Genomic DNA, 19,865 nt, shown 5'->3' with positions numbered 1-19,865 from the left:
CTCCTGGGGGGGCTCTGGGCAACCCTGGGGGGCATTGGGTGCTCCTGGGGGGGCTCTGGGCACCTCGGGGGGGCCATTGGGTGTTCCTGGGGGGCCATTGGGTGCCCGGGGGGGAGCTCTAGGTGCTCCTGGGGGGCCATTGGGTGCTCGGGGGGGGGCTTTGGGCGCTCCTGGGGGGCACTGGGTACTCAGGGGGGGCTCTGGATGCTCCTGGGGGACTATTGGGTGCCCTGGGGGGGCTCTGGGCACTCCTGGGGGACCACTGGGTGCTCCTGGGGGGCCATTGGGTGTTCCAGGGGGGGCTCTGGGCACTCCTCGGGGGCCATCGGGTGCTCCTGGGGGACTCTTGGCACCCCTGGGAGAACATTGGGTGCTCCTGGGGGGGCTCTGGGTATTCTGGGGGGGCTCTGGGCACCCCTGGAGGACCATTGGGTGCCCTGGGTGCTCCTGGAGGACCATTGGGTGCTCAGGGGGGGCTCTGGGCACTCCTGGGGGGCCATCGGGTGCTCCTGGGGTGGCTCTGGGTGCCCCAGGGGACCATTAGGTGACCTGGATGCTCCTGGGGGTGCTCTAGGTGCTCCTGGGGGGCAATTAGATGTTCCAGGGGGGGCTCTGGGCACCCCTAGGGGGCCATTGGGTGCTCCTGGGGGGGCTCTGGGCACCCCTGGGGGGCCATTGGGTGCTCCTGGGGGGGCTCTGGGCACTCTTGGGGGGCCATCGGGTGCTCCTGGTGTGGCTCTGGGTGCCCCTGGGGGACCATTGGGTGACCTGGATGCTCCTGGGGGGGCTCTGGGTGCCCCTGGGGGACCATTTGGTGCCCTGGGTGCTCCTGGGGGGGCTCTGGGTGCTCCAGGGGTGCCATTGGGTGCCCTGGGTGCTCCTGGGGTGGCTCTGGGTGCCCCCGGGGGACCATTGGGTGCCCTGGGTGCTCCTGGGGTGGCTCTGGGTGCCCCTGGGGGACCATTGGGTGCCCTGGGTTCTCCTGGGGAGGCTCTGGGTGCCCCCGGGGGACCATTGGGTGCCCTGGGTGCTCCTGGGGGGCCACTGGGTGCCCTGGGGGGGCTCTGGGCACCCCTGGGAGAACACTGGGCGCTCCGGGGGGGCTCTGGGTGCCCCCCGGGTTTCTCCGAGGAGCTCAGGCACCTTGCTGGTTCGTCTCATCCTCCTCACGTCGCTTCCAGATCTGCGTGAAGGTGACAGGGGGGGTGTCAAGGGACAATCCTAAGGGGGTGACAAATGTCCCCAGATCCCTCCCCCCCTCACTGTCCCCAAATCCCCCCCTCACTGTCCCCAAATCCCCCCCCTCACCTGGATGTAGGCCTCAGAGAGGGTGATCATCTGGGGCAGGATGTCCGTCACCTGCAGGTCCTGCAGCTCGTACCACTTTCCTGTGCCCTGTGAGGACACCGGAGGGGACAAAGGTGACACCAGAAGGGACATCCCAGGGGTGGTGTCACCCTACCCTGTGTCTGTGTCCCCCCCCCGGCCCCCAGGCAGGGACACTCACGTGGTGTAAGACGTGGATGCGGTACGAGCCCTCCGAGGGCTTCCCGTCGTGCACGATGTTGGCGATGAGGTCGTAGGTGGTGTTGGCGTGCGCCGCCTGTACCTCTTCCGACAGGTACTCCCGCAGGTCCACGTTCCTTGGGGACAACGTCGGAGCACCCGGCGTCCCTCAAAACCCCTCCTAGATCCTTCCAAACCCCTCTTAGACTTCTCCAAACCCCCCTCAGACGCCTCCAAACCCCTCTCAGACGCCTCCAAACCCCCCTCAGACGCCTCCAAACCCCTCTCAGACGCCTCCAAACCCCTCTCAGACGCCTCCAAACCCCTCTCAGACGCCTCCAAACCCCTCTCAGACGCCTCCAAACCCCTCTCAGACGCCTCCAAACCCCTCCGAGACGCCTCCAAGCGCCTCTTAGATGCCTCCAAACCCCTTTTAGATGCCTCCAAACCCCTCCCAGATGCCTCCAACCCCCTCCCCAGTGCCTCCAAACCCTTTCTAGATCCTTCCAAAGCCCTCATGCATCCTTCCAAACTCCTCTTAGATACTTCCAAACCCCTCTGAGACGCCTCCAAACCCCTCCGAGATGCCTCCAAACGCTTCTTAGATGCCTCCAAACCCCTCCCAGATGCCTCCAAACCCCTCCCAGATGCCTCCAAACCCCTCCCAGATGCCTCCAAACCCCTCCCAGATGCCTCCAAACCCCTCCCAGATGCCTCCAAACCCCTCCCCAGTGCCTCCACACCCTTCCCGGGTACCTCTAAACCCTTCCTGGATCCTTCCAAACCCCTCCCAGGCACCTCCAAACCCCTCATGCATCCTTCCAAAGGTCTCCTAAGTGCCTCCAAACCCCTCCTAGATGCCTCCAAACCCCACAACGGGGCACAAGGATAGGGAGAACAAGGGACCCCAAGCACCTACCCCTGGGCCTTCACTACTCACGTGATGGGGAAGTTGACAATGGTGGGGTTCTTCTCCACGAAGAAGTTGTTCTTGGTGAAACGCTTGATGCAGAAGATGAGGTAGGGCGGCAGTTTGGTGAGCTGGAAGCGCTTGAGAAAGTTCTCCTTGTAGGTCTTGTACTCCTTCTCGGTGGCGCCGTTGAATTTGGCCAAGATGCTGAAGAGGGGCACCTGGGGGATGATGAGCTGCTCCTTCTCGTCCTTGTAGAGCGGAGCGGTGGGAAGGTCCAGAGTCAGGTACATGAAGGTGGATTCCACCATCGTCTCCTGGTACTCGGCGTTCTGCAGGAGCTGCGCCTTCTCCTCGGCCGGCTGCGGGACACGGGGCTCAGAACGGAGCGGATCGGAGAGGAGAAACTTCCTCCTTCGCCTTTCCACGTACTCACCAGGTCTGGGTGAGGCAGCTTTTTGGTGAAGATGCGCATGGAGCCCTGGAAGACGTCGGTGATGATGGCTATGAGGACAAAAAGATGTTGGTGAGGGACTAAGCGTGACCAACATTGCCGTCACGGGTGGCGTTCATCGTTCTCTACTCACTCTTCTTTTTCTTCTTCGTGCCGCCCAGCGCCGAGTGCAACGCGTTGAGGAACCAGGAGAGGAAATCCACCCCATCTCCTACAAACCAAAGAGTAAATCAGAACCAGGAGCACCAAATCCAACATCTTCTCCAACCCCATCCCGCTCCACACCTTGTTTGGTGATCTGGAAGTTCTTCTTGCTGCAGAGGACCACGGCTTGCAGCATCTCATGAGGCGAGACGTGAGCTTTGAAGTTCCGAGGATTCCAGAGCTTCCTCATCAGCTCCCCAAAGCGCTGCACCAAGAGGAACATGATGTCCCCAGGCGGACGCTGGATGCCTTTGTAGTTCTCCTCTTCCAAAAAGTAATTCCTCAACGGCGGCACGTTGGATAAAGCCTACGGAAGAGAAGACAACAAACCTTCCCACCAGCTTCATAGGTGTGGTTTCACCCCAAAAACGATACTCGGAAACCTCTCATGGCCATACCTGGAGGACGGCGTTGGCGTAGTCGTTGGCTTTGATGTTGTTGAGTCCCACGATGCCGGGAAGGTACGTGGTGCCATCGTAGGCGCGAGAGAGCTTGGCTTGCTTGTCCAAGTTGGCGATCTGTTGGGCGGTGAAGGTGGGCTTCAACACGTACTGTGGGAAAAAATGAGATCAACAAAAAAAATGGTGGAAAGACGTAGAACTGAAGGTCTTCTGGAGTGACCCAAACCCTTCGTCGCACCGTGATGTCCTCCAGAGAGGAATCGATGATCTCGTAGTTATCGGGGAGACAATAAAACTTGAGGGTGTGGAGGTTGAGGAACACGTGGTGGCTGAACTGGACGCTGTGGATGTAGGCGTGAGACTTCAGCCCGCGGCCTGGGGAGGGGGACAGGATGGGGTCACGGTGGGGTGGGGGACATGGAGGGGACTCAAGAAGGATTGGGGGGTGTCACGGGGAGGGCTCGGGTGCCCAGAAAAGAGAAATGGGATGGAGAGATCATCTGGGGGTGCTTCTGCCCACCCTGAGGGTACCTGTGACCCCCCAGCAGCACTCTGGCCCAATCACGTCCCCCGTGTCCCCCCAGCAACACCCCAAGTGTCCCCATGTGCCCCCTAACACGACCCTGGTCCCTAAGGTGTCCCCCGCCAGCCCTGGGTGTCCCCCGTGCCCCCCCAGCAGCACCCCAAGTGTCCCCATGTGCCCCCTAACATGACCCTGGTCCCTAAGGTGTCCCCTGCCAGCCCTGGTGGTCCCCTGTGGCCCCCCCCAGCAGCACCCCAAGCGTCCCCTAACACAACCCTGGTCCCCAAGGTGTCCCTCGTCAGCCCTGGGTGTCTCCTGTGTCCCCCCCAACAGCACCCCAAGTGTCCCCATGTGCCCCCTAACACGACCCTGGTCCCTAAAGTGTCCCCCGCCAGCCCTGGTGGTGCCCCACGTCCCCATGTCCCCTCCAGCAGCACCCCAGCCCCTGGGTGTCCCCCGTGTCCCGTTCCCAGCACCACCTCGGTCCCTACGGTGTCCCCGCATTCCCCCAGCAACACCCCAAGTGTCCCTATATCCTCCCCCCCCGTAGCACAACCCCCGTCCCCAGAGTGTTCCCTGTGTCCCCTGTCCCCCCCCAAGCCCCTGGGGTGTCCCCTGTCCCCTCCCCAGACCCAGGGTGTCCCCTTTCCCCCCCCCAGCCGCGGGGTGTCCCCTGTCCCCCCCCAGCCCCGGGGTGTCCCCTGTCCCCTCCCCAGCCCCGGGGTGTCCCCTGTCCCCCCCCAGCCCCAGGGTGTCCCCCTGTGTCCGTCCCGTCCCCCCCCGCCCTGGTGTGTGTCCCCAGCCCCAGTGTGCCCCCTGTCCCCTCCCCAACCCCGGGGTGTCCCCTGTCCCCCCCAAGCAGGATGTCACCCGCTCACCCTGGAAGTATTTCCCGCAGACGAGACAGGCGTAGACGTTGATGTGGGACAGTGAGATGGAGCAGAGCTTCTCGAAATCAAAGTCCAGGACACTCCTGCGGGGAGAGCAGAGCTGGGGGGGGCTGGGGGGGCACCCATGGGGATCCCCAGGGTGGGGGGAAGTCCCCAAAGCACACCAAAATGCCCCCCTCGCCCCCTTCCCCCCTCACTTGTTGATGGTGTCCAGGTAGGGGCAGTGGCGGCTGCGCTGGTCCTCGGGATCGAAGCGCCCATAACGCACTGTGGCAAAAGGCTCGTTACCGAATGGCGGTAATTAACGGCAAAACGATGTGTGTGTCCCCCAGTTCAGCCTTACCAGAAACCCCCCCGTGCCCCCACTCTCCCCAGTTCACCCAGTTCCCCCCCAACACCTCCAATGCCCCCCCCTGCACTCCCAGTTTCCTCCAATTCCTCCATTCTCCCCAGCTGCCCCAGTTCCCCCCATTCCCTCCATTCTCCCCAGTTCTCCCAGTTCCCCCCCACACTCCCAGTTCTCCCCAGTCCCTCCATTCTCCCTATTCTCCCAATTCACCGCCACACTCCTAATTCCCCCCAGTCCCTCCATTCTTCCCAGCTGTCCCAGTTCTTCCCCATGCCCCCACTCTCCCCAGTTCCCCCCTGTACTCCCAGTTCCTCCATTCTCTCCCCAGTTATCCCAGTTCCCCCCTGTGCTCCCATTCTCCCCAGTACCCCCTTTGGCCCCCCATTCTCCCAGTTCTCCCAGTTCCCCCCCAATGCCCTCACTCTCCCCAGTTCTCCCAGTTCCCCCCCACACTCCCAATTCCTCCCAGTCCCTCCATTCTCCTCAGTTCTCTCACTCCCCCCCGTGCCCCCATTCTCCCCAGTACCCCCTTCGCCCCACTCTCCCAGTTCCCCCCACTCCCCCCCACTATCCCAGTCCCCCCTGCACCCCCACTCTCCCCAGTTCTCCCAGTTCCCCCTCGTACCCCGTTTCCCCCAATCCCTCCAGTCTCTCCAGTTCCTTCCTTACTCCCTCAATCCCTCCATTCTCCCCAATTCTCCCCAGTCCCCCCTTCGCCCCCCATTCTCCCAGTTCCCCCCAGTCCCTCCATTCTCCCCAGTCCTCCCAGTTCCCCCCCATTCTCCCAGTTCCCCCCGTACCCCCTCTCCCCAGTTCCCCCCACTACCCCATTCGCCCCCCCATTCTCCCAGTTCCCCCCAATGCCCCCACTCTCCCCCGTTCTCCCAGTTTCCCCCAGTGCCTCCATTCTCCTCAGCTGTCCCAGTTCCCCCCAGTGCCCCCACTCTCCCCAGTCCTCCCAGTTCCCCCTCACACCCCCAATTCCCCCCAATCCGTCCAGTCCTCCCAGTTCCCTCCTTGCTCTCCCCAATCCTTCCAGTCTCCCCAGTACCCCCTTCGCCCCCCCATTCTCCAGGTTCCCCCCAATGTCCCCACTCTCCCCAGTTCTCCCAGTTTCCCCCCAGTGCCTCCATTCCTCCCAGCTGTCCCAGTTCCCCCCAGTGCCCTCACTCTCCCCAGTCCTCCCAGTTCCCCCCCATTCTCCCAGTTCCCCCCAGTCCCCCCAGCTCCCCCCTCACCGGGTTCGGGCTCAGGCTCGGACTCCCCCTCACTGTCGCGCTGCCGCTTCCCCCGCCCGGAGCCCGCGGGGCCGCTCGTGTCCCTCCCGGTGCGCGAGGGCAGCTCCGCCTCCCTCCGCACCCGCTCCGCCTCCCGGCGACCCCGCGCCCGCTCCGCCTCCCCCGTCCGGCGGCTCCGCGACGAGGACAGCGACGACGATGATGAGGAGGAGGAGGAAACGCGCGGCTCCCGGTCCCGCTTCCCGCGGCTCGACATGGCGGGCGGGGCGCGCTCAGTGCGCACGCGCGGGAGGGGCGGGACGAACTTAGCGTAAGGTACGCGTGCGTATTGGGCTCGGGACGGAATAAGCGCGCGGTGCACATGCGTAGGGGCGCGGGGGTGACGTAGACCTCAGTGCGCATGCGTAGAGGCGCGGGGGGGGGTCTGTGGAGCTCAGTGCGCATGCGCGGGAGATCAGTATGGACTTGCCGTAAGGTGCACATACATATTGTGTTCGCTACGTACTTAGCGTATGGTGCGCATTTGTAGGGGGCTGGGCACGGACCTGACCCTCAGTGCGAATACGCGGGGAAGCTCCGTATGGATTTAGCGCAAGGTGCACATACGTATTGGGTTCACTACGTGCTTAGCGTACGTTGCGCAAACGCAGGACTAGTTACGCACTTGGCGCACGGTGTGCGTACGTACTGACTTCAGGACGCACTGGGCCCAAGGTGTGCAGGCGCAGGGGTAGGTACGTACTTAGCCTACGGTAGGCGTATGTATTGGGCTCAGCACATAATTAGCACGAATTATTGAACTCGTTGTGTTCCTGACGCACAGTGCGCAGGCGCAGGGCTAGTTACGTAGTTGGCGCACAGCGAGCGTACACTGGGCTCATTATGTACGGTCCGCATTTGGAGTAGTGTGCACGTACATTAGTACGACGCGCATGCGTATTGGGGTGAAGACGCTCTTGGCACACAGTGCGCATGCGCAGAGTGTTCTTTACGCACTTGACGCCCGGCGCGACGCTGCGCATGCGCTGTGCGCCCCGAGCGGGCTCCGCCGGGCGGTGCCCCCCGCCACATACATTCCCCCTCCCACCCCCCCTTCCCGGTGTCTCTTAAAGGCGCCGCGGCCCCCCCGGGGATGGAGCCGGGCTCGGGCTGGCGCTGCCGCCCCGGGGGGAGGCTCGACATGAGCCACGGCTTCGTGCGGCACATCCGCCGCAACCAGATCGCCAGGTGGGGGGGGGGGGGGGCACTAAGGGGGCACCTAAGGATAACGGAGGGGGCGTTGGGGGTTCACTCAGGGGTTGGGGGGCACCCACTGGGGGGGTGGGGAGGAGAGACAAGGAGGGAGGATGGGGAAAAGAGGGGGTGCTGTGGCATTGGGGGGCGCCCAAGGGGGGGGGCACCTATGGGGGGAAAAAGGCGGTGCTGGGGGGGGGCACCCAAAGGTGAGAAGGGGGCATTGAAGGGTTCCTAAGGGTAAGAGGGGGGGGATGGGGAGCACCCATTGGGGAGGGGGGAGAGGGACAAGGAGGGATGGGGGGGTACCCAAGGGTGAGGGGAGGCCGTGGGGGGCACCTAAGGATAAGGAGAGAGCATTGGGGGGCACCCATGGGGGGAGGAGGAGGGGCAAGAGGAGGAGGAGGAGGGGATGCTGGGGGGGGGGGCCCTAGAGGTGAGGGGGGGGGGGCCTTAGGGGTGAGGAGGGGCCCCTGAGGGTGAGGGGGGGCACCTAAGGGTGAATGGGGGGGGGGCTCTAGGAGTGAGGAGGGGGCACCTAAGGGTGAATGGGGGGGGGGCTCTAGGAGTGAGGAGGGGGCACCTAAGGGGGGGGGCACCTAAAGGTGAGGAGGGGGTACCTAAGGGTCAGGAGGGGGCACCTAAAGGTCAGGAGGGGGCACCTAAGGGTAAAGGGGGGGCACCTAAAGGTGAAAAGGGGAGTACCTAAGGGTGAGGAGGGGGGCACCTAAAGGTGGGGGACAGGACATGGGGGGCACCCAAAGTGGGACATAGGGAAGAGGATGTATGTGGGGGGGAGGGGGCATAAAGGGTGAGGGGGGCACCCATGGGTGCTGGGGGGGTACCCAAAGGTGTGGGGGGGTGTCCCCTGTGAAATCCACCCCCCCACCCCGTGCAGGGACGCCTACGAGCAGGCGGTGCGGCAGGCGCGGGGGCGAGGGCGCGGGCGGCTGACGGTGACCCCCCCACGGCCACGGCGCCCCGACCAGCAGAGGTACCAACCCCGGCGGCACGGTGAGCACCGGGGGGGGGGGGCACCCATGAGGGGGGGGCACCCATAGCGGGGGGGGGAAACCCATGGGGAGAGCATCTAAGGTGGGGGGGACACCTATGGGGAGAGCATCTAAGGGGAGTCGCACCTAAGAGTGAAGGGGGGCACCCATGGTGGGGGGGCGACCCATGGAGGAGAAGGGGGGGGGCACCCATGGGGAGGGTGTCTAAGGAGGGGGGGGGCAGCTAGGAGGAAAGGGGGGGGGCACCCATGGGAAGGAAGAGGGGTAGGACCCATGGGGGGGGGCATCTAAGGGGGGGCATCTAGGAGTGAAGGGGGGCACCCATGGTGGGGGGGGGGGCGACCCATGGAGGGGAAGTGGAGGGGGCACCCATTGCGGGGGGAGCCATGGGGGGGGGCCCATGGAGGGGAAAAAGGGGGGGCACCCATGGGGAGGGTGTTTAAGGGGGGGGGAACACATCTAGGAGTGAAAGGGGGCACCCATGGGGGAGACCCATGGAAAGGAAGAGAGGGGGGCACCTTAGGTGGGGGGGGCACCTAAGAGTGAAGGGGGGCACCCACGGGGGGGGCACCTAGGAGTGAAGGGGGGCACCAATGTGGGGGGACCCATGGAGGAGAAGGGGGGGGGCACCCATGGGATGGGCATTTAAGGGGGGGGCACCTAGGAGTGAAGGGGGGGCACCCACAGGTGTGGGGGCACCCATGGGTCAGGGGAAAAGGAGGGTGGGGGACACTCAGGGGAAAAGGAGGGTGGGGGGCACCCAAGAGGAGGGTGGGGGACACCCATAGGGGGGTGTAGGGAGGAAAAGGGGGTGTGGGAGCACCTAAGGGTGGTGGGAGGGGACACCTCTTGGGGTGGGGGGGGAGAATGGAGGGACCCCCAGGGTGGGTTGGGTTTGGGGGGGCACCCAAGGGTGGGCAGGATCACTCTGGGGGCACCCATGGGTGACGGGGGGACCCCTCCAGGGTGGGGGGGGACATGGGGAGGGACCCAAGGAAGACCCACAGGTGGGAGATGCCCGTGATGGGGGCACCCAAGGGTGAGCTGGGGAAGGGGGGGGGGGGGGACACCCATGGGTGGGTGGGGGAATGGGGGGGGTCCTGGGTGCCCTCTGAGGGTGCGGGTGCCGCAGGGGGGGATGGGGACGCGGGGTCGGGGCTCCCCCCGGCCAAAGCCCGAGGGGTTCAGCTCTTCTGCCTCGAGTACGAGGCCGACGACGGGAGCGTCACCGCCGTCATCGTGCACAAGGTGGGCACCCATGGGTGGGGGGGGCACCCATGGAGGCGGGGGGGGCACTGGGGAAGGGGTATGGGCACCCATGGGTGCAGAGGGGGTGTTGAAGAGGGTGTTTCGGCACCCATAGAGTGGGGGGGAGAGCACTGGGGGGGGGATTTGGGCACCCATGGGTGGGGGGACAGCACACATGGGTGGGGGGGGCACTGGGGGAGGGGTATGGGCACCCGTGGGTGCAGAGGGGGTGTTGAGGAGGGTGTTTAGGTACCCATGGTGGGGGGAGAACGCTGGGGGGGGCGGTTCTGGGCACCCATGGAGGGGGGGGGGCACTGGGGGAGGGGTCCCGTGGGTGCAGAGGGGGTGTTGAGGAGGGTGTTTAGGTACCCATGGGGGGGAGGGGAGAACACTGGGGGGGGTTCTGGGCACCCATGGGTGGGGGAGGATGCTGGGGGAAAGGGGGTTTTGGGTACCCATGGGTGCAGGGGGGGCACTGGGGGGGGCTCCAGGCACCCATGGGTGCAGGGCAGGCACTTGGAGTGGGGGTTCTGGGCACCCATGGGTGCAGGGGGGGATATGGGGGGGCACCTATGGGTGCTGGGGAGGTCCAGGCACCCATTGGGTGGGTGGGGGGTACACTGGGAGGTGAGAGGGGCTCTGGGCACCCCTGGGTGGGGGTGTGGACACACACGGGTGGAGGGGACGCTGTGTACAGGTTGGGGGGGTTCAGGCACCCATGGGTGGTGGTGGTGGGAGGGGGTGTGTCCAGGAATTTTTTGGGGGGGGGCGACGACAACTTGGGGACACGGTGGGTGTCACAGGGCGACAGCGCCGAGGAGGTGACGCAGCGCGTGTGCGCCCGGACGCCGCTGGAACCCGCCCTGCGCGGGGCCCTCTGCCAGCGCGTGCAGGAGGAGCTCCACAAGCGCCAGGGCACGGGGTGACACGGCCACCATCACCCCCAGGGACACGGCCACCCCACCTTCTCGGGGGTGGAACTGTCACCTCCAGCATCTCCACAAAGGTCTTTGCGTTGGTTTGTTATTGTAGGGTCTCCCCAAAACAAAGTCTGGTGCTTATTTGGTTGAGGGTCTCCTTGGAGATCATTCTACTGGTTTGGTGGGGTGGGGTCTACCAAATAGAGGTAGACCTTTGTTGGCCTTATTGGAGGGTCTCCCCAGAGCCGATCCCGATGGATGGTTATGGTTCGGTGTCTACAAAGTAGGTCCTGATGAGTAGTTATGGTTGGGTCTCCCTGGAGTAGATCCCAATGGATGGTTATGGTCAGGTCTCCACAAAGTAGGTCTTGAGGAGTGGTTGTGGTTGGGTCTCCCTACAGTAGATCCTGATGGATGGTTATGGTTGGGTCTCCACAAAGTGGGTCCTGATGGGTGGTTATGGTTGGGTCTGCCTGGGGTAGATCCTGATGGATGGTTATGGTCAGGTCTCCACAAAGTAGGTCCTGATGACCTGATGGGGTAGATCCCGATGGGTAGTTATGGTTGGGTTTCCTCAAAGCTGGTCCTGATGGGTGGTTATGGTGGGGTCTCCCCAGAGCAGATCCCAATGAGTGGTTATGGTGGGGTGTCCCAAGAGTAGATCTCAATGGGTGGTTATGGTTGAGTCTCCCCGGAGTAGATCCCAAAGAGTGGTTATGGTTGGGTCTTCCCAAAGCCAATCCTAATGAATAGTTATGGTGGAGTCTCCATAGATTAGATCCTGGTGAGTGGTTATGGTGGGGTCTCCCCAGAGTAGATCCTGATGGATGGTTATGGTTGGGTGTCCCTAAAGCCAATCCCAGTGGATGGTTATGGTGGGGTCTCCCCAGAGTAGATCCTGATGGATGGTTATGGTTGGGTGTCCCTAAAGCCGATCCCAATGGATGGTTATGGTTGGGTCTCCCCAGAGTAGATCCCGATGGATGGTTATGGTGGGGTCTCCCTAAGGCCGATCCCAATGGATGGTTATGGTGGGGTGTCCCTAAGGCCGATCCCAATGGATGGTTATGGTGGGGTGTCCCTAAGGCCGATCCCGATGGATGGTTATGGTGGGGTCTCCCCAGAGCTGATCCCAATGGATGGTTATGGTCGGATCTCACCAAAACTCATCCTGATGGGTTGTGACGGTGAGGTCTCCCAGAGCAGATCCTGATGGGTTGTTATGGAATGGTCTCCCAGCATCCTCACCGTCTCCCCTGGGTGCCGGGGGCTCAGTCCCTGCCGGTGGGGCTGGCGGGGGGCACAGGGACGGTGACAATGACGATGACGTTGGCGGGTGGTGGCCGCGGCAGCCCCAACGCCAGGCCGAGGGCGAGGAGGAGGAGGAGGACAGCAGCGAGGCCGATGGCCGCCAGCACCAGGCGCCAGCGCCGGTGTCCCCTGCGTTCCTGCCGTGCCACCGCCCGGGTGCTGCGGGTGAAGACCTCGCCCTGTTGGGGACACCACGGTGTCTGTAGGGTCCCCATAGCACGTCCCCACCACCCCATGGGGTTATGGGCCCCCATAATGTCCCCCCAATGGGGTTGTGTGTCCCCATAGTGTCCCCCCCATGGGGTTGTGTGTCCCCTGTAGGGTGTCCCTCACGGTTGTTGTGTCCCCAGAGTGTCCCCAGAGCTCTTTGTCTTCCCCCCCGGGGGCCGTACGTCCCTCTGGGTGCCCACCATGGTGCGCAGCTCCTGGGCTCGGTTGTCGAGGTCTTGGAGGCGCCCATCCCTCTCCAGCGCTCGGGCAAAGTTCTGCTTCATCAGCTCCGTCACCTCCTCGGCCTCGCGCTGGCACCGCGCCAGCCCCGCCTGGGGACACGGGGACACGGGTCAGGGACGGCGGCGGCACGGCGAGAACGCAACGCCGTTTGTGGGGACGTAGGGATCACGAGGAAATAGGGAGCGTGGGGACAAGGGGGACGCAAGGAGACCTTGAGGGACAAAGGAGGATGGAGGAGGACGCAGGGACCATGGGGGGACAATGGGGGCACAGAGAGCATGGGGACATGGGAGGATATAGGGGGACAAAGAGGCTGTGGGGACAATAGGGACACAGGGATCAAGGAGACATAGGAGGACATGGGGGACATAGGAGGATGTAGGGGGGCCATGGGGATATGAGGGGGACATTAGGATGTGGAGGGACAATAGGGACACGGGGACTGTGGGGACATGAGAGGGACATTGGGACTATGGGGACATGAGGGAGACATTGGGATGTGGAGGGACCATGGGGACATAGAGGGACGATAGGGACATGGGGACATGAGAGGGACATTGGGACATGGAGGGACCATGGGGACACAGAGGGACGATAGGGACATGGGGGACCATGAGGACATGAGGGGGACATTGGGACATGGAGAGACCATGGGGACATGAGGGGGATATTGGGACTATGGGAACATAGAGGGACAATACGGACATGGGGACATAGAGGGACAATAGGGACATGGGGGGGACATTGGGACGTGGAGGGACCATGGGGACATGGAGAGATCATGAGAACATAGAGGGACAATAGGGACATGGGGACTGCGGGGACATGAGGGGGACATTGGGATGTGGAGGGACCATGGGGACATAGAGGGACAATGGGGACATGAGGGGGACATTAGGACATGGAGGGACCATGGGGACATAGAGGAACAATAGGGACATGGGGACTATGGGGACATAGAGGGACATAGGGACATGAGGGGGACATTGGGATGTGGAGGGATTATGGGGACATAGAGGGACGATAGGGATATGGAGACCATGGGGACGTGAGGGGGACATTGGGACATGGAGGGACTATGGGGACATAAAGGGATGATGGGGACATGGGGACATGAGGGGGACATTGGGACATGGAGGGACCATGGGGACCATGAGGATGTGAGAGAGACATTAGGGTACACCGGGATCTTGGGGACAGGGGACATGGGGACACGTCCGTGTCGTCGTCGTCCCCCCCCCCCGCGGCCCCTCCCCGCTGTCCCGGGAAGCGAAAGTGAAAGCGAAAGCGGCGCCCCCGTTTCTCACCATGGCGGATGAGGGGGGGTCGGGGGGTCCCCGGGACTCGTCCCGGTGGGTCCCCGATCCCGGTGGGTCTCGGTGGGTCCCTCCGCTCCCGTCCGGTCCCGTCCCGTCCCCGCCCCGGCGGGAGGGACCGTCCCCGCCCCCCTCGGGACACCGGGACCCCCCCCGAACCCCCCCCCCAGGGACAAAGGGGACCCCCGGAACCCCCCCTCCCGGTGACACCGGGACCCCCCCGACCCCCCCAGGGACAAAGTGACCCACCGAATCCCCCCTTCCTCCTGGGGACACGGGGAACCCCCGAACCTCCCCTCCCCACCAGGGACTGGTGACACAGGGACCCCCCCAAACTCCCCCCAGGGAGTGGGGACAAAGGGGACCCCCCCGAAATCCCTCCTCACGGTGACACTGGGACACCCGAATCCCCCTTCACGGTGACACAAGGAACCCCCGGGACCCCCGTGTCCCCACAGCCCCTCCCCCATGCGGGGATGTTCGCCCCCCCCCAGGGACCCCCATGTCCCCCCTCTTGCTTCCCTGGGACCCCCCCCATGTCCTGGACACCCCCCCAGATCTTCTGGGACCCCCATGTCCTCCATTTTGCTTCCTTGGGACCCCCCATGTCCTTTGACACTCCCCCCGATTCCCAGGGACCCCCACGTCCTCCATCTTGCTTCGCTGGGACCCCCCCATGTCCTTCGACACCCCCCCCAGATCCTCAGGGACCCCCCATGTCCCCCCCTCAGATCCCCGGGGACCCCTATGTCCTTGGATCCCCCCCAGATCCCCAGGGAACCCCACGTCCTCCATCTTGCTTCCTTGGGACCCCCCATATCCTTCGACGCTCCCCCAGATCCCATGGACCCCCACGTCCTCCATCTTGCTTCCCCGAGACCCCCCCGCCATGTCCTTGGATCCCCCCCAGATCCTCATGGACCCCCATGTCCCCCCATCTTTCTTCCTTGGGACCCCCCATGTCCTTTGACACTCCCCCAGATCCCCAGGGACCCCCATGTGTCCCCCCCTCAGATCCCCGGGGACCCCCATGTCCTCCATTTTGCTTCCCTGGGACCCCCCAATGTCCTTGGAACCCCCCCTGCTCCCCCCATGTCCCCCCCCGGGGTGGCAGTGTCCCCACACTGTGCCCTTTGTCTCGGGTGCTGTCACCCGCCTGGCACCACCGCCCCCCCCCCCGCCCGGTGCCACCTGCCCCCCCTTGTCCCCCCCACCCCGTGTCCCCAGTCCTCCCAGTGTTCCCCATCGTGTCCCCCCCATCCCCTTTCCTGTCCCCTCATGTCCCCTCTGTCCCCCTTCCTGTACCCCCTGTTCCCCATGTCCCCTCCATGTCCCCCCCGTCCCCTCCCCGTGTCCTCTCCCTCTGCCCCCCGTGTCCCCCCGTGTCCCCTTGTGTTGTCCCCCATACCCCCCATGTCCTCCCTGTGTCATCCCCTTGTGTCCCCCCATGTCCTCCCCAGTGTCCCCTCATGTTGTCCCCCTCATACCCTCTCCTGTGTCCCCTCCCCACACCCCCGTGTCCCCCCATGTCCTCCCTGTGTCCTCGTGTTGTCCCCTTGTGTCCCCCCATGTCCTCCTCCGTGTCCCTTTGTGTCCCCTCCATGTCCCCATGTTGTCCCCCATCTTCTCCCGTGTCCCCCCATGTCCTCCTCGTGTTGTCCCCTTGTGTCCCCCACGTCCCTTTGTGTCCTCTCCCCATACCCCCATGTCCCCTCCATGTCCTCCCCGTGTCCCCCTTTGTTGTCCCCCATATCTTCCCCTGTCCCCCCATGTCCTCTCTGTGTTGTCCCCTTGTGTCCCCCCATGTCCTCCTCCATGTCCCCCTCATACCCTCCCCGTACCCCCATGTCCCTCCATGTCCCCCCCAGTGTCCCCCCATACCCTCTCCTGTGTCCCCTCCCCACACCCCCATGTCCTCCCTGTGTCCCCCTTTGTTGTCCCCTTGTGTCCCCATGTCCTCCTCTGTGTCCTCTCCCCACACCCGTGTCCCCCCATGTCCTCCTTGTGTTGTCCCCTTGTGTCCCCCCACGTCCCCCTTTGTTGTCCCCCATGTCCTCTCTGTGTTGTCCCCTTGTGTCCTCCATGTCCCCTCCATGTCCCTTTGTGTCCTCTCCCCACACCCCCATGTCCCCTCCATGTCCCCCTGTGTTGTCCCCCATGTCTTCCCCACGTCCCCCCATCTTCTCCCCAGTGTCCCCTCTATGTCCTCCCTGTGTCCCCCTTTGTTGTCCCCTTGTGTCCCCCATGTCCCTTTGTGTCCTCTCCCCGTACCCCCATGTCCCCTCCATGTCCCCCCCAGTGTCCCCCTCATACTCTCTCCTGTGTCCCCCGTGTCCCCTCCCCACACCCCCATGTCCCCCCATCTTCTCCCCGGTGTCCCCTCCATGTCCCCCCCTCGTGTCCCCCCCCGTGTCCCCCCAGACACAGCCCCACGCTCTGGGTCAGCTCTGTATTGGGGTTCAGGTGGGGATGGTGCCGGTGGCCAGGAGGATGATGAGGATGAGGATGATGGCGCCCACCACGCCGAGGATGAAGAGCAGCTTCACGTTCTTCCACCAGTGCCGGCGGGCCACCTTCTGCGACGTTGTCTTGAAGTGCTCCGACTGCGGGGACAGCGCTCAGGGGGGCGCGGGGACACCCCCGGCCACCCCAGGCACCCCATCTTGGGGACCCTCTGCCACCTCAAGGACATGGTGTCCACCTTGAGGAACCTGTGCCACCTCAAGGACATGGTGTCCATCATGAGGAACCTGTGCCACCTCAAGGACATGGTGTCCACCATGAGGAACCTCTGCCACCTCAAGGGCATCATGTCCACCTTGAGGAACCTGTGCCACCTCAAGGACATGGTGTCCATCATGAGGAATCTGTGCCACCTCAAGGACATGGTGCCCACCTTGAGGAACCTGTGCCACCTCAAGGACATGTCCACCATGAGGAACCTGTGCCACCTAAAGGACATCGTGTCCACCTTGAGGAACTTGTGACCACCTTGGGGACACTGTGCCACCTCAAGGACTCTGTGTTCACCTCAAGGTCACCTATGTCCACCTTGAGGAACCTGTGCCCATCTGGAGGAACCCGTGCTACCTCATGGACCCTGTGCCACCTCAAGGACATCGTGCCCACCATGAGGAACCTGTGCCACCTCAGGAACCCTATATCCCACCTTGGGGACGCCGTGTCACCTCTAGGACTTTGTGTTCACCTCAAGGACACCATGTCCACCTTGAGGACCCTGTGCCACCTCAAGGACACCGTGCCCACCATGAGGAACCTGTGCCACCTCAAGGACATCATGTCCACCTTGGGGACACCGTGTCACCTCTAGGACTCTGTGTTCACCTCAAGGACACCATGTCCACCTTGAGGACCCTGTGCCACCTTGGGGACACCGTGTCCACCTTGAGGAACCGGTGCCACCTCAAGGACACCATGTCCACCTTGAGGAACCCGTGCCACCTCAAGGACCCTGTGCCCACCTCGGGGACCCCGTGCCCGCCCCGGTTGTCCCCGTGCCGCACCGTGGCCTCCAGGTCTTGGCTCTTGCTGTGGAGCTGCTCGAGGTTCTCGCCGCGGGCCAGGATGCGCTCCACGTTTCGGGTCATGATGGATTTGACGCCCTCCACCTCCTGCTGCAGCGCCCGTACGCGTTCGCTGCCCGCTGCCTCGCCCGCCGCCTCGCTGCCCGCCGGCTCGCTGCCCGGCACGCCCGCCTGCAACCACGGCCCAGCGCTCAGCGGACCACCGGCACCCAGGGGGACCCCCAGCACCCATAGGGACCCCCCAACACCCATAGGGACCCCCTATCCATGCCCTGGCCCCCCAGATCCTATAGGGACCCCCAGATCCCATAGGGACCCCTCAGCACCCACAGAGAACCCAGCACCCATAGGGACCCTCTAGCACCTATAGGGACCCCCCCATCCATGCCCTGGTTCCCCAGCACCCATAGGGACCCCCAGCACCTATAGGGACTCCCCATCCATGCCCTGGCCCCCCAGATCCCATAGGGACCCTCAGCACCCATAGGGACCCTCTAGCACCCATAGGGACCCCCTATCCATGCCCTGGCCCTCCAGATCCCATAGGAACCCTGAGCACCCATAGGGGCCCCCCAGATCCCATAGGGACCCTCAGCACCCATAGGGACGCCCCAGCACCCATAGGGACCCTCAGCACCCATAGGGGCCCCCCAGCACCCATAGGGACCCTCAGCACCCATAGGGACTGCCCAGCACCCATAGGGACACCCCCCATCCATGCCCTGGCATCCCCAGACTCCATAGGGACCCCCAGGACCCATAGGGATCCCCATCCATGCCCTGGAACCCCCAGACCCCATAGGGACTCCCAGCACCCATAGGGACCCCCCCCCCAGCACCCATAGGGACCCCCCATCCATGCCTTGGTTCCCCAGACCCAATAGGGACCCCCAGCACCCATAGAGATCCCAGCACCCATAGGGACCCTCTAGCACCCATAGGGACCCCCCATCCATGGCCTGGTTCCCCAGCACCCATAGGGACCCCCCAGCACCCATAGGGACCTCCCATCCATGCCCTGCCCCCCCAGCACCCATAGGGATGCCCCCCCATCCATGCCCTGGCCCCACAGAACCCATAGGGACCCCCAGTATCCATAGGGACCCCCCAGTACCCATAGGGAACCCTGTCCATGCCCTGGCACCCCCAGACCCCATAGGGACCTCCTATATACCCCATAGGCACCCCCTATGTGTCCCATAGACCCCATAGGCACCCCATAGACCCCCTATAGACCCCCATAGGCGCCTCATATCCCCCCTGGAGTCCTGTAGGCGCCCTATAGGCACTTCCTCAAGCACCCTGGGCACCCGTTAGTGCCCCATATGTACCCCATAGGCACCCCAGACCCCATAGGCACCCCCTCTGTACCCTTTAGACACCCCACGGGCACCCTATAGACCCCCTATAGACCCCCACTGGCACCTCATATCCCCCCTAGTGCCCTATAGGCACTTCCTCAAGCACCCTGGGCACCATATGTAACCTATAGGCACCCCAGACCCCAGAGTCACCCCTTATGTGCCCCATAGACCCCCGTGGCACCCCACAGGAGCCGTATAGCCCCCTATAGACCCCCATAGGTGCCTCATATCCCCCCTAGCGTCCTATAGGCGCCCTATATGCACTTCCTCAAGCACCTTGGGCACCCGTTAGCGCACCATATGTAACCTATAGGCACCCCAGACCCCATAGGCACCCCCTATGTGTCCCATAGACCACATAGGCACCTTATAGACCCCCTATAGGCCCCCATAGGCACCCCATATCCCCCCCAGTACCCTGTAGGCGCCCTACAGGCACTTCCTCAAGCACCCTGGGCACCCGTTAGTGCCCCATATGTACCCCATAGGCACCCCAGACCCCATAGGCACCCCCTCTGTACCCTTTAGACACCCCACGGGCACCCTATAGACCCCCTATAGACCCCCATTGGCACCTCATATCCCCCCTAGTGCCCTATAGGCACTTCCTCAAGCACCCTGGGCACCCGTTAGCGCACCATATGTAACCTATAGGCACCCCAGACCCCATAGGCACCCCATAGACCCCATAGGCACCCCATAGACCCCCTATAGACTCCCATAGGCGCCCCATAGACCCCCTATAGACCCCCATAGGCGCCTCATATCCCCCCTGGAGTCCTGTAGGTGCCCTATATGCACTTCCTCAAGCACCCTGGGCACCCGTTAGCGCACCATATGTAACCTATAGGCACCCCAGACCCCAGAGTCACCCCTTATGTGCCCCATAGACCCCCGTGGCACCCCACAGGAGCCCTATAGCCCCCTACAGACCCCCATAGGTGCCTCATATCCCCCCTAGCGTCATATAGGCGCCCTATATGCACT

At 63.7% G+C, this 19,865-nt stretch overlaps 4 protein-coding genes across 4 annotated transcripts; 1 reads left to right on the top strand and 3 right to left on the bottom strand.

Annotated features, from left to right (window-relative positions):
- Positions 1-295: 295 nt before the first annotated feature.
- Positions 296-6,766, bottom strand: USP39 (ubiquitin specific peptidase 39). The gene is made up of 12 exons (XM_054088903.1): positions 6,476-6,766; positions 5,086-5,155; positions 4,877-4,971; positions 3,714-3,850; positions 3,473-3,625; positions 3,156-3,381; positions 3,004-3,081; positions 2,853-2,920; positions 2,447-2,778; positions 1,508-1,643; positions 1,309-1,395; positions 296-1,183 (listed from the first exon to the last, which is right to left on the bottom strand). Exons 1-12 carry the CDS (start codon positions 6,729-6,731, stop codon positions 1,136-1,138), a joined length of 1,686 nt encoding a protein of 561 aa, XP_053944878.1. The 5' UTR covers positions 6,732-6,766; the 3' UTR covers positions 296-1,135.
- A 791-nt stretch (positions 6,767-7,557) lies between these two features.
- On the top strand, positions 7,558-11,037 carry C26H2orf68 (chromosome 26 C2orf68 homolog). The gene is made up of 4 exons (XM_054088904.1): positions 7,558-7,702; positions 8,607-8,722; positions 9,854-9,969; positions 10,773-11,037. The coding sequence occupies exons 1-4, from the start codon at positions 7,608-7,610 to the stop codon at positions 10,893-10,895; spliced, it is 450 nt and encodes a 149-aa protein (XP_053944879.1). The 5' UTR covers positions 7,558-7,607; the 3' UTR covers positions 10,896-11,037.
- Positions 11,038-11,838: 801 nt separating this feature from the next.
- On the bottom strand, positions 11,839-14,089 carry LOC104064021 (vesicle-associated membrane protein 5-like). Its single transcript, XM_054089004.1, has 3 exons — positions 13,961-14,089; positions 12,611-12,742; positions 11,839-12,379 (listed from the first exon to the last, which is right to left on the bottom strand). The coding sequence occupies exons 1-3, from the start codon at positions 13,961-13,963 to the stop codon at positions 12,161-12,163; spliced, it is 354 nt and encodes a 117-aa protein (XP_053944979.1). The 5' UTR covers positions 13,964-14,089; the 3' UTR covers positions 11,839-12,160.
- Positions 14,090-16,404: 2,315 nt separating this feature from the next.
- Positions 16,405-17,862, bottom strand: VAMP8 (vesicle associated membrane protein 8). The gene is made up of 3 exons (XM_054088775.1): positions 17,845-17,862; positions 17,494-17,685; positions 16,405-16,572 (listed from the first exon to the last, which is right to left on the bottom strand). Exons 1-3 carry the CDS (start codon positions 17,860-17,862, stop codon positions 16,429-16,431), a joined length of 354 nt encoding a protein of 117 aa, XP_053944750.1. The 3' UTR covers positions 16,405-16,428.
- Between the last annotated feature and the right edge of the window lie 2,003 nt (positions 17,863-19,865).

Source organism: Cuculus canorus, chromosome 26 (assembly GCF_017976375.1).
Source record: "Cuculus canorus isolate bCucCan1 chromosome 26, bCucCan1.pri, whole genome shotgun sequence".
Taxonomy (NCBI): Eukaryota; Metazoa; Chordata; class Aves; order Cuculiformes; family Cuculidae; genus Cuculus; species Cuculus canorus.
This window is presented reverse-complemented; position numbering and strand designations above follow the sequence as displayed.

Excerpts from the sequence above, each read along its gene's own strand:
- USP39 (XM_054088903.1), bottom strand. The coding sequence starts at position 6,731 with ATGTCGAGCCGCGGGAAGCGGGACCGGGAGCCGCGCGTTTCCTCCTCC. Across the intron at positions 3,082-3,155 it reads CTTCCAGATCACCAAACAAG|GAGATGGGGTGGATTTCCTC; the intron begins GTGTGGAGCGGG and ends TTTGGTTTGTAG. Across the intron at positions 1,396-1,507 it reads GCATCCACGTCTTACACCAC|GGCACAGGAAAGTGGTACGA; the intron begins GTGAGTGTCCCT and ends GTGTCCTCACAG.
- C26H2orf68 (XM_054088904.1), top strand. The coding sequence starts at position 7,608 with ATGGAGCCGGGCTCGGGCTGGCGCTGCCGCCCCGGGGGGAGGCTCGAC. Across the intron at positions 7,703-8,606 it reads CGCCGCAACCAGATCGCCAG|GGACGCCTACGAGCAGGCGG; the intron begins GTGGGGGGGGGG and ends CACCCCGTGCAG. Across the intron at positions 8,723-9,853 it reads GTACCAACCCCGGCGGCACG|GGGGGGATGGGGACGCGGGG; the intron begins GTGAGCACCGGG and ends CGGGTGCCGCAG.
- LOC104064021 (XM_054089004.1), bottom strand. Across the intron at positions 12,380-12,610 it reads CCCAGGAGCTGCGCACCATG|GGCGAGGTCTTCACCCGCAG; the intron begins GTGGGCACCCAG and ends TGTCCCCAACAG.
- VAMP8 (XM_054088775.1), bottom strand. Across the intron at positions 16,573-17,493 it reads GCCAAGACCTGGAGGCCACG|TCGGAGCACTTCAAGACAAC; the intron begins GTGCGGCACGGG and ends CTGTCCCCGCAG.